The sequence below is a fragment of the Gambusia affinis genome, linkage group LG18 (assembly GCF_019740435.1).
Source record: "Gambusia affinis linkage group LG18, SWU_Gaff_1.0, whole genome shotgun sequence".
Taxonomy (NCBI): Eukaryota; Metazoa; Chordata; class Actinopteri; order Cyprinodontiformes; family Poeciliidae; genus Gambusia; species Gambusia affinis.
Window position 1 is genome coordinate 6,131,875 of NC_057885.1, and position 18,361 is coordinate 6,150,235.

The 18,361-nt window shown below is 38.6% G+C and overlaps 1 protein-coding gene across 1 annotated transcript; it reads left to right on the forward strand.

The window, feature by feature from the left end:
- The first annotated feature begins 3,247 nt into the window (after positions 1 to 3,247).
- Positions 3,248 to 9,248, forward strand: LOC122820768 (complement C1q-like protein 3). Its single transcript, XM_044098353.1, has 5 exons — positions 3,248 to 6,278; positions 6,363 to 6,579; positions 6,650 to 8,468; positions 8,557 to 8,685; positions 8,793 to 9,248. The coding sequence occupies exons 3-5, from the start codon at positions 8,333 to 8,335 to the stop codon at positions 9,074 to 9,076; spliced, it is 549 nt and encodes a 182-aa protein (XP_043954288.1). The 5' UTR covers positions 3,248 to 6,278; positions 6,363 to 6,579; positions 6,650 to 8,332; the 3' UTR covers positions 9,077 to 9,248.
- The last annotated feature ends 9,113 nt before the right edge of the window (positions 9,249 to 18,361 follow it).

Here is an 18,361-nt window from a genome sequence, read left to right on the forward strand (position 1 = left end):
CACCTCTATAAAAGTAGATGCAGGTTTTCCTCTTACATATTTTCGGAGTTCTCGTCTCAGTGAGAGGTCTCTGATGCCCTCAATGAACTGGTCTCTCAACACTGTGTTTTCATTAGCCACGGAATTAGGATGCTGATTCCGTACAAAACTAAAGGCCTGAGATAATGAATATGAAAAGTCACGTATGTCTTCACCTTCCTTCTGTTTACAGTTGTAGAAATTTTGTAAAAGTTGGGAAGCACTACGTTTATCTCCAAACGCATCTGTTAGGTAAACAAACAGGTCTTTTACAACATCACCATCAGCTTTGCGTAAACGCACTTCCTCCTTCCTCTTAACAGTGACAGCACAACATCAGACTGTTCAGGTGCAGATTGATTTCTAGCAGAAATTGCCCTTTCTACTTCTTCAATAAACTCATCTACACTCCTCCCATCTTTGTCAATGTCTCCACTAAATGGTAAAATGTGCCTTTCTCTGGGTACATAGACATAAGATCTGGTAGGCTCAGTATTTAGTGATGATATGACTGTCATGACTTCTTCTTGTCTTCTGGCTAACTCACTTAATTGTTGCAATACCCCAGCTTGTTCAGTGTCATTTTGTTCATTGTTCTGTCCACCATCTTGTTCATTATCCTCACCATTATGCACTAACTGTTCATCCATTACAAAGTTTTCATCTTGGTCAGACATGTTCATTTTTATTTTTTATTTTTAATCAGTCAGTTCACAGAACAGTCAAAATAAATTTAAATAGCAAAGGATAAGTTGGTCGAAGTCCCGAGTCCACCGGATGTTCCTGGGCTCCTCCGAGACCGCTGCAGGGCGATGGTCTCTCCCGCCTGGGATGCGTTCTGGTCTGATGATCACCTCGGCTGAAATCCCTCACAACCACGCGAGCAACTCCTCCGATCTCGAAACAGATGCCGCCACAAAGACACGATATCCAAGTCCACTCAGGTTTAGGCCACTTCTTCACCACTGCCGTATAACAAAGCTAACGCTGCACCGCCATTCACATGCCCTCACAGAGAGAAAATTTTTTTTTAAAAACGAGACCCCACTCCTGGTACCAATATTTGAAGCCGGGAATAATGCAGCACACGGAGCTTCAAATAAAATGGGTCCTTTATTTTTTATTTTTTAGATGAAAAGGAACACTTTTCTCTCTGAGTTGCAAAGAAACAAATGAAAGAATGAGGATCAACATAGGCCGAAAGAAATGACCTGTATTCTATCAACGTAAAGCCTCAGCTTCAGGTAAAATGGCGGGCTCACGATGCAGCAACGTAGTTTCACATAGAAACTTAACTTTAACAAAGGGTATAATAAACGGCAGTGGCACTTCTAAAGGAGGACAAACAAAGAAAAACATAACATTAACTTCCTCTCCTTAGCTTTGTTCACGGAAGATAATTTAGCTTTGACATTAATTACCAAACACTTGGATTCTCCGCTTAGGTGGCCGTAGTCATCCTTTTCAACAGGTCTTGGCTCAAAAAATGTCCTTCTCTTCCGTTCCACCAGTCAGAGTGCCACAATACATAAACAAGAGGTTTTTTCCACTTCCGGTAATCCTAGACCTCTTTGCAATAACAGCACCACATGCTGGCAAAAACAAGAATTACAACCATTTGGTGAAATAAATCAAAACATGGTTTACAAAAATACATTTTTTACATGTACCCATTTTTCACCTGGTTACATGTAATTCGTTACAGTTACATTGAGAAAATATGTAATCCAGTTACAGTTACTTCCGAAAATATTAAGAATTACAAATTTAGTTACATTTTTTAAAAAATATAAACAAAAACCTCTGCGAAATATGTAATGATATTTTTATTGCTTTACGCTCTTTATCGCCGTTTCCCGCTACGGCTCCTTGTCTCTATCACAGCCGCAATGCCACTCTGATGTTCGATCCTGTGCTGGTGGAGCCTCCTGGAGGAAGCGGCGACCAGTTCCATTTCAGCTCAAGCAGCGCATCAAAAATGACAGCCTTCCAGCACTAGAAATTAAAGGAGCATTTTATTTATGTAACCCAGGCTCTCTTTCTTCAGACCTGCAGCTGGTGGAAGACACCCTATGGGCTCTGCGTTGTGTTTCTTTTCGTGAAAGTGGGGTGTGTTCGGTGCAAAACAAGATGCAATCTGCAGCCAACTGGCACACTGAACAAACAGAAAAAAAGATCGGCATACCAACGCAATGTATATTTTACACCGGGCTAGCGGAGCTGCCGCTTACTTTACAGGCAGTAAACACACTATAAGGAATACAGCAGCTCGCGCGCAAAAATCCCCTGCACTACGGTGTCCCCGGCAGGACAAACATCTCGGAATTGTGGTAATACCAGCAATTACAGAAAACAATAGTACCCTCTTCTGTAACATTTATGCACTGCTTTACATTTACATCTGTGAAAATGGCTCAAATTTAACCGTGCAGTGCAATAAGTGTTTGCCAGCTATCAAGAACTTGTCCACGTCGAAGCAATGTATGTCAAACCTGAGGAAACATTTAGAGGTAATTGCAGCTCACTGATAGACGAAGCGTATTGTTTTACGAATATTTGACTGTTTGGTGTTGATGCATGACAAACGTTGGAATCTATTCTTTCCCATGAGACATTGTATGCAATGTGCTAGTGTTATGGTTTTCATGAACATAAAGTAAACTATAAAATTCCTGAAGAAATTTAACTGGGGCCTGCCAAAGTGTGGCCGTCGGTTTGGACCCAGGGCTCTGATGCTAAAAATTAGCATCAGTGCTAAGCTTAGCTAAATAGTAGTCATTAGCTTGTGGAAAGTCACAAGTATGTTAAGTAAGCTGGACGTGCACCATTCAGTCTGTTAAAATGAGTCTATAAGCTGAAATTAGCCAAAATGCTAATGTAAGCCTAAATACTTTCAGTAGCATGTGGGGTATCATTAGAATGTTCTCTATAATTTACTTACTCCATTCAGTATACTAACCATGGCTATTAAGTCAGAAAAATAGGTAATAGCTTATTTAAGCTAAAAGGCTAATCTCTCTCCCTAACCTGAGAGAAACAGATAATGCAGAATCATATTATTGCACTGCCTGTGGCGGTGCACTAACCCGCGGTGCACTAAGAAAAATAAAATGTTGAACATGGGTCAATACTCATTAAAACCTTGAAGTAATCAAAAAGTAATCAAAAGTAATTAGTTACATTACTTTTTAAAAGTAATCAAAAAATTTACACTACAATTACATTTTAAACAAGGTAACTTGTAACTGTAACGGATTACATTTTTAAAGTAACTTACCCAACACTGATAATAATAATAATAATAATAATAATAATAATAATAATAATCAAAACGCAGTTTTGATTATTATCTCATCACACTGGAGCACCATTGAACCAGAGATAAATGGGTCTGGAGAAAGTGACAAGCAGCGTTTCTTCTCTCTCTTGTGTTGACAAGTTGCACCTGCAACAAAAACATAAAATAGTTTCGACAATGTGTGAATGAGAATATTTACTACTGTCTATCATCATGTTACCCAAGCATTTATTTACAAAATATTCACCTCCATATTTTCACCAGTCACAAACGAAAGCAGATTCACTGTTGCCTTTTCCTCAACATTGGGAAGCAAATTCTCAATCTTTTACCTGACTGTGAGGAGATTAGCCTGTCAGGTTTTCTCTTTGTTAGCATTCTGGACATTCTGGACATGGTGGTTCTGACTGACTGCTGTGTGAGGACTGGGGACTGTGAGTTTTGGGATGTGTGTGGGGGAACCACTAAACCACAAGCTGTTTGTTTAGAAAATGATGAATTTGAGTTTCTTCTTCTTCTTTCCGAAATCCTACAATTTTCTTTAGAAGTGTCCGCCACTTCTGTGTGTGAAGTAAATGTACATGACACTCGTTATTCTTTGTTCACAAATATACGTGCACTCCTATCAGTCTCACTGATTATATTTGTGCCAACATGTTATATTTGTTGGTATAACGTCATGCCTAGTGGGTTGCTCTTACAACATGTTAACATCCTTGCTAGATAGCACTCTGCCACACTTAGCAGCGGCTCGGCTAATGTAAACAGGTGAACAAGCAGGCTTGTTGTCTTATCCTCGGATTTCAGAAAAATCCGTAGATACTGTGTGATCAGATAAAATGATCAATAACAGATTGTTAAAAATTAACAGCCGATTGATAAATACATGGAATGTGACAAAGACCAAGTTTCTGTTTACTGTTCTGTTTCCTCGACCTTGGCTCTACCAGAGGGCTTACGGGAATACAACACCCCTTGATGCAATGTGACCTTTCCAAAATACTCTTGAGATAACTTATAGTGGCTAGCCTGTTGTAAACATAACATTTTTTTTTTTTTCCCCCCCCACCAGGGGGTATTTTGTGGGCTCTAGTGTCCCTTATATGACAGTAGGCTGACAGGAAAAGGGGGAAGGACAGGGGGGAAGACATGCGGCAAATGTCGCTGGGTCCGGGAATTGAACCCGCGACGGCCGCATCGAGGACTCAAGGCCTCCAAATGTGGGTCACGTTATCCCCTACGCCACCACAGTACGCCCAATAAACGTAACGTTTAATCAAATATATACCTGCTATTCCTTGTGAATGCACAATACAGTTTTATATACATCATCTATGTGGTAGCTTGAAAAGGCATTCACAGACTTGAGCTGTTTCACATTTAGTGACATTACAGAGACGAACTTCAATGTATTTTTTAGCTGATTGACCAAATGATAGCTGAGGATACATTTGACGTAGAAGGAAAAGGAAGTGTTGGTTTCCTAAATGTTCCTAAAATAAAAATCTAATAAAATGCTGGTACCCTGTAGTAAATACTTTGTAGAACCTTTTTTTTTCCCTACAACAGCATTTCCATTTCACCTGAGATGAAGCCTTGAAAGGCAAATTACCTCGAAGCTTTACTGATTTAAGTCGACATCATTTTTCAAGGATGATCACAGACTCTTGACCTGAGAATTCTCATCCGTACATATTGGATTTAAATTCTTCCATTGTAGCTGTGCTCTTTCAGTGAGATCCTCCTTCTTCAAACATAAAAAAAGAAGAAAAAAAAGTCAGTTAATGTTTGCTCTCAACTTCTCTTTTTTTCATTGACTCTCAACAACAAGTGCGGGAAAGGGTGGAGAGGAAGGTGGGTTGGTCAGTGACCCGTTTCAAACTATCCAGATGAAAAAAAAAGATCAAACATGTTTGTTTATGGTTGCAGCTGAGGTTTCAGGCCCTGCAGTCTTCACTCCTCTCACACTAACAGATTTTTATGCCGTTGGCTGAACGCGCCTACTGCAGAGCAGCGCAGGCTCTCCCCTGCTGGGAGTAAAATCAGGCGAAACATTTGTGTAGCTTTAAATGAGACTGCAAAAAAAACACTGAAAAAAAAAGAATTGAAAAAAAAGTCTGCTTTTGTGTATTTGTGTACTTGGACTGACAATACTGTGGCGTTCAGGAAGCCCAGAGCCTCTGCTCAACTGCAGGATTGCAGAGTTCAAAATAATAAGCAACAGCTGTTGCTGGTGATGCTGCAGAAGCGCAAACTGGAGAACTCTGTGTTTACATGACAAAACAACAGTTACTGCATTAACTGTAAAACCCCGCTGGTAACACAATGGCATCGTGAAAAGCTGTCTCGCTGTCATAAGCCTGCTTTGGCTGCTACAATACAGCGGGGCAGCTATGACAATTGTATGGTTAGGATAACATTACATTAAAAAAAAACCAAATGCGTCATTTAATAAACTCCTCTCAAAATGACGGCGGCGTCGACTGCAGGCGTTCGCCCTGCAGTCGGTGGATCACCAGTTTGATTCCCGTCTTTCATATGAGATTTCAGTTTGACATATATATAAATCAAATTGATTATTAAGAAACCGAAACATCACACCAGCATCCTGTTCTTTGTAAAAACTGCTTTTCAGCCTGGTTTACGGAGTTACATCATTGACATAAATATCAGCAAAATTTATAACTTTGGCCAGTTTTACCATTAATCTGAGGGTAATTATCTGCTGGTGCTATAACTTTTTTAAATGAATTTTACAAGATTTCCACAATAAATTTCTGTGTTTTTGTTGGGTTTGGAGGTCTAGTCTTGTGGGGAGATGTTTTTTCCAGCAGGAGGAGCCAGGAGGTGACAGTTGGTTGAAGGGCGGTTCCCGCGCACCGGTGCGTAATTGGCACAATCATCGCCAGCATAAGAGGAGCGGGCGGCGGCTTCTCCGGCGCCAGAGTGTTGACCAGTAATGGTACCCAGAGCCCCAGAGTGACTTCTCTGAGTTTTTTCTGAGAATCCCACTTTGTAATCCCTCCGTGTTTTTTCCTGCTTCCAGGTGCACTTTTGTGACGCTGAGTACGCGACTGTTGAGAACCCCGTCCCTGGCCTGTGGATTTCCCTCTTCGCGATGCTTGAACTCCCCAGTCCGTTATCCCTGAAGATCCTCCGACCTTCGGGTCCGGACCGGACTCCTCCAACCTCCCATCAGCTTCCTAGGCTCCAGACCCAACCTGAGTTTTTCCCCCCCTGGCAGATGAACCTCACCTCACCTAGTAAGCCCGTTCCAGAATCTGTTTAGTTCCAGCTTACGTTACGCTTACCTCTCCTCTTCCTTGCCTCCAGCACTGAGACGAGACCGATCCAGTTTCCCCCCAGAAAGCATTTACCCAACCAAAACATTCTTCAGTTTTTTTTTTCTTTTTTTGAAAAGAAAATAAACTTGATTTATCTGATTCCTTGTGTTTCTGCATGTGGGTCAAGCGCATAACTCCAATTATGACAGTTTTCTACATTTCTTCTGTAAATATTACATAAAGTTTATGTTTCTTGAGTTATGGTAATTCCATTTATTTTCTATGGCAATATAATGAATTGGATGCTACACTTTAACTGTTGGTATTTCACAAATTTTCACCATAAATGTTACTGATTTTTTTTTTTACAGTGTAGTTCTGTATATACATTAATACCAGCACAATAGTTGTGTGTGCATACATAGTGTCCAAGGCAAGGCAGTTTTATTTATGTAGCACAGTTGAGCAACAAAACAATTTGAAGTTCTATAAATGATAAAAAACAAAGAGGTGACAAATATTATATTTTCTCACGTCATCATCAAAATCCCCCAAAAGATTCCCATCACAGCAAGCTGGAAAAGAAAAAAGACTAAAATGAATCCATGTTCCATTTATTATTAATCAAATAGTTTTGAGCTGCAGTATGAAACTTTGAAAAAAAATAATTATTTGTTCATTTTAAGAGAGATAATCTGTGAAAAAAGTCGAGCTCCTCTGCCTTTTTTCAGTGCTAACTAGAAATAACCAATCAAAATCTGGAGGCGGGTCTTAAGGCTGTCAATCACCCTTTCACCTTCCCCCTTGTTCACTGCTACGCTGCAGCTAGCATCAGCATTGTGAATGCTAAAACTAGCTCGCATGGCCAACGATGATGGCAGATAAACGTTTTCCTGTAACGGTAAGTTGTTTCTCCACCATTAGCACACTGAGCAACAAGTACATGAGATTGATTAACAGCGAAAAGACCCGCCTCCTTGTTGTGATTGGGTGTTTTTTGTAGGGACAAATGGGCAGCGCTGCATTTCTTCAGATGGTCATAACAGCTCAGGGAGGAGCTCGATTTTTTTCTGTCTTTGATAGTTTCGATTAATATGTAAAAAAAAACACAAAAACATATTCTTTATTAAAATCACATCACACAGCTTTAAAGGAGCTCTCCAGTTTTCTGGAAGCTTGTTCCAGATTTGCGGTGCATAGAAGCTGAATGCTGTTTCTCCACGGTTCCAGCTCTGGTTCTGCTCTGCATCCCCAGAACCAGAACAACAGCAACAACAGCAGCAGATCTTTAATGTGTTGTGGTGCTAAACCGTTCAACTATTTATAAACTAACAGAAGTATCTTAAAGTCTATTCTCCGAGGGAGCCAGTGAATTAGAGCATTTAGACCAGGTTGTCTGGTTTATATGCAAAGTCTGCCGCTTTGACATATGGAGCGTCTGATGTGCATACAGCAGTTCAGCTATGCCGTTCTACATACAGTTTATGATTATGAAATAACCCTGGGTGATATTTTAGCTGGTAGTAATGGCAAAGTCTCAACTCAGGAAATCAAGGAATATGACCTGTTTACGCAACCAGAACATTGTTTGATGGATCCATCAGAACGGCAGACGGTAAACAGACGACTGACCTCTGTTTTATTTAGTCATTGCTAAAATTAACAGCTGATCTCCTGCACTGAGAGTGAGGAACATATAAGGAGCAGATTTGGAGACACAAGCTGCACCACCATGAAAATGAAGGTTGTCGTTTTGCTGCTGGTGGCGTTCTGCGGCCTCACTTTGGCCCAGTATGGTTCAGACCTGTCAACCATGAGACAGAAGCTGGTGGCGCTCGAACAGCAAGTCCTCGAGCTGAGGAGGAAAGGTAATTGTTTGCTGAGGAAACTGGCAAAGTAGGTAGAGCAAATAAAGCAATGTTTTATTTTACCTGTTTTTAATATTTATCCACCTAGACTTGACCAAAGTGGCGTTCACTAGCTCAGCTGGAGAACCAGAAACCGTTGGATCTTTTGACACCGCCATGATCTTAATCTACAAAAATGTTCTAATAAATGTGGGCAATTGCTACAACAAGATTACGGGTGAGTAGAGCCGCACTCGCATTTTTATCATCCACTCTGCCATTACAGCGTAACTCCATGGACGTGCTTATTGTCAGGGTTACTGAACGCAAGTGTTTTTTGTGCAGGGATTTTCACTGCGCCCGTTGCAGGTGTTTACTTCTTCAGCTTCTTCTATCACGACGGACAGGAACATAGAACCATGCTGAGCCTCTGCAAGAATGAAGACGTAGTCGCCATGACCCACGATTACCCAAGACCCAGTGAAGGCTTCGCTGACAACGGAGGGAACGCCGTGTTCCTGCAGCTGCAGCCGGGGGACCAGGTCCAGGTCAAACTGGGATCTAATGCAACTGCTTGGGGATCCAATTTCCACACCACGTTTAGTGGGAACTTGGTCTATCAAATGTAAGCAAAGAAACGCCAAAATATACAGAAGCATCTCAATCCTTCTGTTTTAGGGATGTAGAATTTCTCAACACTTATTTAAAAAGCAGAAATGAGATATTTTAGATCGACTGTTGAAATAAAAACATGACAAAGCAACGAGTTTGACTGAATGTCCTGCACTGGTAATAAAAGATGTGAAATAAAAATGTGTCGCTGCTTTTATTGGCTTTATTGTTGTTCTCTATGGATAATGGTGAGCTGGTATTTTGGAGGTTTAAACATGTAACCTGTCCAGTTGTTATGATTTTTGTTAAAAGTAACAATATTTTTCATGACTGGCTGACCTGCGACCAGCTAATTGAAGTGCATTGTTTAATGACCGGGGTCAAGTAAGAAAGTGTGAATCTTGGCAGGTGTTATAGGTATTACATTTAATTCAACATTCATTTTTTTTTGGCCACACTTAGCTTTTTGCATCTTGGCCAAAACGTTCCATTTTGGTTTTGTTTGACCAAAGAAACTTCTTCCACGTGTTTGCTGGTTCCTCCGCATGGCTTCTTTAAAATTCCTCATGGTTTTCTTTTAACAACGGCTTTCTTCTTGCCACTCCTCCATAAAGACCATTTGTGCAGTGCATGACTAGTAGTTGTCCTGTGGACAGATGTTTGTTTTTTTATTGGCTCTGGTCATGTTGATGCATAACCAGAGCACCAGAGTGGTTTGATGTGCATACAGAGTGTCATCTAAACAGCTCATACACTCAAGACCCAGATTACTTTCTGAGTGATGGCTAAGCTATTGCAATGGCAACGTTACAAATCAGAAAATCAAATAAAATGAACTGGTTACAAAACCAGAAGAGTTCTTAATCTTTGCATCAGAACGGCAGATAGTAAACAGACGACTGACCTCTGTTTTATTTAGTCATTGCTAAAAATTAACAGCTGATCTCCTGTATTGAGAGTGAGGAACATATAAGGAGCAGATTTGGAGACAAAAGCTGCACCATCATGAAAATGAAGGTCAGCGTTTTGCTGCTGGTGGCGTTCTGCAGCCTCACTTTGGCCCAGGAAGGTTCAGAATCGAGCTTGTCTGTCCTGGTCAAATAGAATATTGTTTCATGGACTTTGATGGAATTAGAAAAGGTAATGATACATTGTTTTATCTAAGAGGAAATGGCTGAGGGTTCTGCTGAGCGCACATTGTCCCCAAAACTAAAACCATAAGCTAATAAAAGAACAAAGGCTGAGAAAAACCACAATGGTTCTGAGAAAACATGACTGACAACAGAAATACATCATGGATTTTATTAGTTCTGATTAAAAAGCTGAGGAAACAATAGTAGCACAGCTCTAAAAGTGCCTTTTGTTTTTCTTTTTTGACATGAAACTCCATGAAGGCCAAAATGAGCACAACTAGTATAGAAATATAGGAAATAATGCACTTTCTTTCACAGCTAAAAAGGCAAACCAAACCAAAGACTGCAAATGGATGAATCAAAGACTAATGTGAATCAAAGACTAAAGACCAATCAAGGACAAAGTATCGTAAGAAGATCGCATTAAGTTCTGGCGTTGCATCCAGATTTCAGCAGCGCTGACCTATGCGGCTCGGTCTGTTGGTTTGGCTGCTGTGAAAGTGAACAGGACGGCAGTGGTTGGCGACTTTGTCACAAGCGACAGTCACGTATCGACGTGCGCGACTTAAACTGGTGACGGTGCAACCTTGAGGAGTCTGACGGACTCTGAGATCGTACAGCCGAACCGAGTGGGTGCTGGTGCACAGGTTGCCATTCTGACGCTTCCCCTTGCCGTTGCAAATCTTCACCAAACGCTTTTGGTATCTGCCGCTCACAAAGGACTGCATGGGTCTGTCGCAGAGATTTAACTTTCTCAAGTACACTGTTAGCCTTTGCTGTATTTTCTACAGCTAAATACCACAAAATGCCCAGTAAAACTAACATAAAACATCTTTACAATTAGTTACTGTAATTTGCATTGCATTATGGGTAAAGGACATAGTATTACAGTAACTTACTGTATGTTTTGAAGTTGCAGTAATTTACTGTTTACACATTGCAGTAGTGGTACTGTATTTATAATATCTTGCACTGTTAGCCTTTACTGTATTTTTTACAGCTAAATACCGCAAAATGCCCAGTAAACTAACATAAAACATCTTTACAATTAGTTACTGTAATTTGCATTGCATTATGGGTGTAGTACATAGCATTACAGTAACTTACTGTATGTTTTGAAGTTGTAATTTACTGTTTACACATTACAGTAGTGGTACTGTACTAATAATGTCTTTGCGCTGGCCATGTAAGAATTCTATTTGATTTCCAACGGTCATCATAGATGTTTCATCGTGGTTCTCTGTTTCTGTATTTTTACTCCTTTAGTGGTTAACATATTTTAAGGCAGAAAGAGAGCATGTATTTTTATTTTTTTTTTCACATCCTAGCTAACATTAATATGCAGTTTATCTAGCTACGTCATCAAGGGTGGCTTCGCTTCCAACGTTTTTCTGATGACGTTTGTTTTAAACTCCGAAGCTTTTTCCGTCCAAGTGCAAGTGCAGCTCTGTCGCTGTGGGCTCACACTGCTTCAGCTCTTCGCAAGACAGGTAAAAAAAACACTTAGAAAACTGTTTGAAGCCAATGTATATTTTAGATGGAGCTAACGTAACTTATAGCATCATGCTATAATGCTATAACTTAGCATGAGGTGAAAGATAGAAAAATATGATGGTGTTATTTTTTGAGCTGGTTCGGAATTAACGTTAGCTAAGGTGCTAATTTTACCGAAGGTTTTAAGCAGCTTTTGCCGCTAAATCTTCCTCGAGCGACTAGCTTTGGGTTGAGATAAGCTCAGTGATGAGTGTCTGTTAGCATTGTTGTTACATCCTTTGTCGAACAATATAACGTTAACTGATAATTGATCCCCCCCCTTTTTTTTAAAAATACATCTAACTGTTCATTTGTTTAAACCATGACCTTGCAAATGTTAAGAGTGCAGATTAGCTCGGTCAACAAGGATGAATTCTAACGTTGTTCTTTTTTTTCTTTGTCAGATGACTTTTTTGAACTCCCAAGCTTTTTCCCTCCAAGTGGCTGTGCAGTTCTGTCCTGCTGAGTGCTAACATAGTTTCAACTCTTGAAAAGACAAGACAACAGGTAAAAAGACAGCTCTTCAAACATATTTGAAGCCACAAAATAATCTGGAAATGTAGAGGAGCAGCTAACCTAATCTATAACTTTGAGCTTGCTACAGCTAGTTAGCCTGCTAAAGTATCATTACATCTCCAACATAGTGTACAAGAGTCTGTAAATGAGGACAAAGGTGGAAAACATTCAAGTGGTTTCTGTTATTTTTTGAGTTGGTTCAGCCACAGTGGCAGGTGGACAAAAAAGTTAATTTCCAACCCTGGTTACATATAAGGACTGTTCACCTGTTTAAACCATGCTCTTGCAAATTTAAAGTTAAGTCAGTACTAACAGGTGCAACTATGTACATGTGTAAATTCTGCAGCATTTGTACTTCAGAATTTAGAGAATTTTGTAGTCATGTGAAGAAACATCAACACACAGCTAATTATCGGTTTCGTTGTGGAATAGAGCAATGTCCTACTTCCGTCAGAGAAAAATAAAACATTTAGAAGAAAAAGAGGACTCAATCTTCATCTTGGTTGATGTAATTTTATATCGACTCTTAACTTAAAACACACATCTTAAATCAGAATTGTTCAATTAATTTGTTAAAGGGATCAATTCACCCAAATTACAAACATTTTGTTAACCCATATTGTACTTAGCCATTCAGATACTGTATTTGTGGAATGTAATGCTTTAAAAAATTCATTTAGCCTCACAAACTGTCATTCACATCCGCTGTTTCTGAGTGGTAGCAGGATGTAGGGGTAAAGTCTAGTCTAGTCTCTGGGGTGAGGTTCTCAAAAACCTGTTATAATCTGGGTGAACTGGCCCTTTAAATATAAATTACTACCAGTAATTCATAATTAAGAGTTTTCCTTTTATGTTTCAAAGGTATCTTCCACCAAGATGTCTGTTGAGATGGAAATGACCTTACCTACAACACCAAGGGTAATCATGCTTGGTAAGAGGAATATTTTCTATCACTATAATTTTTTTGTAGCAATGTATGTAATAGTTATGGTAGTCTGTACTTTTACTCACTAGCGTTAGCTTGACAAGGGTTTGTCTATTTTAGGAAATAGCTTGATGTCTTCAACCCGGTGGATGGTCAGTATGGAGAAGAAGGTATTTTTCGAACCTGAGCAACTACATGACTTTGCCAGTGTCCTTGCTGTCTTTTTTGGGTCATATTATGTCTTCAATCTGGAGTATCAGGAGTCAGCATCCACCACGCTGGAGATGATACAACGGTAAGTACTCTACACCAAGCCATTTATGAATAAAATTTAATGACAGTTTGACTGATGATGAAGAACCATAGCTGATTGCTGTATTGTATGTCTTCATTTTAAAAAATACAATTAATATATTTTATTTCTGTTAAAAGATTCTTTGTGAGGATCAATCCAGATGTTGATACCAAATGCACAGCCAAAGTCAGTACAAGCTGCAAGATGGGAAGTCTTGTCAAGAGGAAAGTAGTCAGTGTCAACTCCCGGATCAACACCTTCCTCAAACGACTCGCTGAATTTGAATAGAGGACTTCCAACTAGGTAAGCATTTTACCAAATGTACCAAATTATTTTATTGTCTTTTCCTCCTATCTTGCATGTTCTGACTTTACTTTAGGCTTTTTAATATGATTTTAATGATTATTTATAAATGGCATGTGATTCCTACACAATAGCCCTTTAGAGTAGCCTGCATCTTTTCTGTGTCCGTGGTAAAAAGTGGATGTCGCTGCATCTCTTACTAAATCACAGAAATGTTTAAGTGTGTAGTCGTTTAATTGAGGTGTTTTTTTTATACTATGCAGTTTTCAGTTTATTAGGCACACCTTTGCAGTAATCCATCAGCACCAACAAAATGACTAAAAAGATTGTTATGACATGTTGTATTTCATCGTCTCCTTGGGGACATTTGCAGGGTCTCAATACAGTACGCAATCGTTTGAATTAGTGAAGACTGACTGACTGCTTTTGCCATAAACAATCCAAAAACCTGAAGTGAAGCCAGTCCTGCTCATTCTTTATGCAGCTTCTATTATCACTTCAGTGTAATTGATTTTTTTTTTTTTTAAGAAATTATCAACTTAATGCTGCTTTATGCCAATGATTTTATGCATTTGGACATTGTCACTTCAGTTTAATTTGTCAGCCTTCCTGTTGATTTGAAAATGTAGATAACTTCCTGACCATCTCATGACCTCCCACATCGTCTGTCTTATTCTTTACAGTTCAGCTTCCACAAGATGGATCCCACTGATTTTGTTTGACAAATGGAATAAAAGTTCTTCTAATGTAGGAAATGCATCTGATATAACAATATTTATTGATATGAATGTCTACCATATAGTACATTATCACACTTGCACTGTTATTGTGATGTATTGTGTAACAGTGCACATTTAAGCTACTGTTAACTGCTTTCTGACAATGCAGCCTCTGCTGGTTTTTTAAATGAAGTATATTCTATATATTTTTTAAAAGTCAGTCTTTAATAGTTTATGGCTGGTACTTGATGCACACATGTTCATGTTGCTACATACATGTGCCATAAAAATATTGACATGACCTGTAGTGTGTTCTATGGTTTTGTTGTTTTATAGCACATTCTATTATATTGTGACATTGTTCTTTATGACATTGCGAATATATAAATGGATTTTATTTCAACAAATCTGCTGAAAATAAATACCTGTTTTTATTCACAGTACTTGGACTAAAATTTCTTTTGTGAAACTTTTCGGTTTATGGTAAAATATTCTTGTATTAAAAAATGTAAACTTTAATTTACAGTAAAACTGACATGTTGTGAAACAAGTTTACAGTAGACCAGCTTAACTATAAAATACATTTACAGTTTTATGCTATAAACTACATTTACAGTAAAGCAGTTATAACTGCAAAGCACACTCACAGTAAAAATTAACTGTGAAATATCATAACAGTAAAGGTACTGTAGAATGGTAATTACAGTAACTTACTGGCAACACTGTTGCCAGTAAGTTACTGTAGAATGGTGATTACAGTAACTTACTGGCAACACTGTTGCCAGTAAGTTGCCAGTAAGTTACTGTAGAATGGTGATTACAGTAACTTACTGGCAACACTGTTGCCAGTAAGTTGCCAGTAAGTTACTGTAGAATGGTGATTACAGTAACTTACTGGCAACATTGTTGCCAGTAAGTCGCCAGTAAGTTACTGTAGAATGGTGATTACAGTACCTTACTGGCAACACTGTTGCCAGTAAGGTACTGTAGAATGGTAATTACAGTACCTTGCTGGCAACTTACTGGCAACACTGTTGCCAGTAAGTTACTGTAATTACCATTCTACAGTAACTTACTGGCAACAGTGTTGCCAGTAAGGTACTGTAGAATTACAATAAAAAGTCTAACAGTGTACCTGAAGAGGAAAAAAAAAACATAACAAAATAAATGTTAAACATTGAACAAAATTTACACTTTTAACGCCTCCATTTATTTAAATGGAGAGATGTTTTAATTACTCCCCTTTTTACTGCGGCTAATTAATCAAACTGTTGACTAATTCACAACTCAGAGACGTACTGACATACTGGTAACAAGTGTGCAGCCAATACTGACAGTATGCCGATAAAAGCAGCTTTGACTGATGCAGTTTATGTTCAAAGACCTGATTTCCAATAAACTCTTAAAACTAAAAAAATAACCACAACGGCTTATTATGGGGGTAGAAAGAAGAAAAGGGAAGAATAGATTTTAACCAAAACCTCAATTTTGAGATTAATATTAGACATTAAAAAAAAATACTGAAACTTCTTCTGTTTGAAAAGTTGAAGATCTTGTGGAAATTTTCTGAGTTTCAAAAGACAACATTTTTTTCACTTTTGAAAAAGATCTACAAAAATTGAACATTTACAAGAATAAATTCAGACATTTTGAGATGAATCTCAGAAATGTTCAATCTTGGAAATTTCTGAGTTTCAAAGGTTGAAAATTAGAGATTCACCAAATTTTTTTTTGGTAAATGTTTAACTATTGGAGCTCAGAAATTTCTGACTATTTTCTAGAATTTTTCTCTTACTAATCTGAAGATTTTCAGGGTTTTTGGGTAGAAATTTGCTCCCTTAATGGCTCTAATATCATAACTTATCATTTCCTTCTTGGTTGACAGCCCTGTTTGTAGTAAAAACATCAAAGCAAGTATAATTTAAGCTGTATGACAGTAATTTTTTCTCATCTAAATGGGATGCTGAATGGAAATATATATATATATATATATATATATATATATATATATATATATATATATATATATATATATATTTTTTTTTTTTTTTTTCTATAGAACTCACCTTTCCCATCTAATCATTGAATTAGTGTCAAATTCTTCCCGTAGGACGTGTTTGTGAACAAATTTGTTGAATGCGTTGTTGGGAGCCGTCCTCTCACAGGGATCAAGGCCGAGGGCTGGATTCTCACCAACAACCAGGCCAAGGACAATAATCACAAGAACAGCGTTCATCGTTTCTAAAATAACACAAAAAAGCAGTTGATAAGTTGGTAAAATAACACTAACACCCTAAAATTACACATTTTTACATTTAAGAACAAAATGTGGTTTACGGGAAAAAAATTTCTGCCATAATCCAAGAGCACACATTTTCAGTCTGCAAAAAGAATTTCATGTCTTTTTGTCTCAAAACTCGTTATGCTTGTACTCAAAACTTCTCCTTGCACTCTGACTTACGCTGCATTCACACTGCGGCCTGAAGTGACCCAATTCCTATTTTTTTTGACGTAACACGACCTGCATCCGATCTTTTCATTGCAGTCTGAACAACAAAAGGTTGGATTCTTTTCGAATGCGAACCAGGCCACTTGGGTATCAGATTTCAATGTGACCTAACGTCCAGGTCAAGTTCATCCGACCTGAACGTCACTGACACTCGACAAATCTCACTATTCACCAACTATGATGGATTATAACCAGGATTATGGTGTTAATATTCTGATATTCAACTTCAAATGTGTAAGCTATGGTCCACCGTTAGCCTCCATGTTTATCATTATATTGTGTATGTATATATATATATATATATAAAAGGCCTGTCACGATAGCAAATTTTGCTGAGTGATTAATTGTCTCAAAAATTATTGCGATAGATAGACGATAATATTGTTTGAAGACCTTTGTACACTGATTTAATGGAAATGACATAATAATGCATGAAATTTCCTGCCAAAGATAGATACACTTTATTTTCAAAAGAACACTCAACACTAGAGCTTATAAAATAAATAAAACAACCAAAAACAAAAATAAAATGGATTCTCAGTCTCCATTAGCAAAAATTTACTTAAATAAAAACATCAAAGTGTAAATAAATACTGCATTTAACCAAAAGAGTGCAGACTATGAAGTCTGTTTACCATATTGCCCTTCAGTAATCATTAGATTTAAATAGAGAAGATGGGCACATCGACTACCTGATGCAATAGTTCACACTACATGTTAGTTCACACCTACATTTTCCCCACAGGGGTGGGCACTCCTGGTCCTCGAGGGCCGGAGTCCTGCAACTCTTAGCTGTATCTCTACTTCAACACACCTAAATAATGAGGTCATTAGCAGGACTCTGGAGAATCTGACTGCACTTGGGAGGTGATTCAGCTGGTGGATTCAAGTGTGTTGGACCAGGGAGACTCTAAGAGTTGCAGGACACCGGCCCTCGAGGACCAGGATTGCCCACCCCTGACAATCTTAGAAGTTAATCATTCTAAGATTGTCGCTTGTGATTTCATCACCGATCATCCTGTAGTGTGTGGTGTGTTACGGTAGATCGTCGTGGTCGCTCCGATCTATATCAGGGGTTTTCCCCACTGGGATCGTTACCGCAGCCTGTTGAATGTGACAGGTAGCCAATCAGAAAGCCGGATTCTCCTCCGCGTTTTCTGAGGGGAAATTACAGAGGGAAATCCCAAACAGCTGACACGGTGCAACCCGAAGTCCAGCGGACATTGAAGATGATATGTGGAAACAACATTAATGTTTATAAAACATTTCCTACAAAGAATATAGAAATGATGAGGGGAGGAGTTGGAGAGAAATTGCTACGTTGATGAACCCGGTAACTTTTCAGCTGTTCTTCATTAACGTGACATAA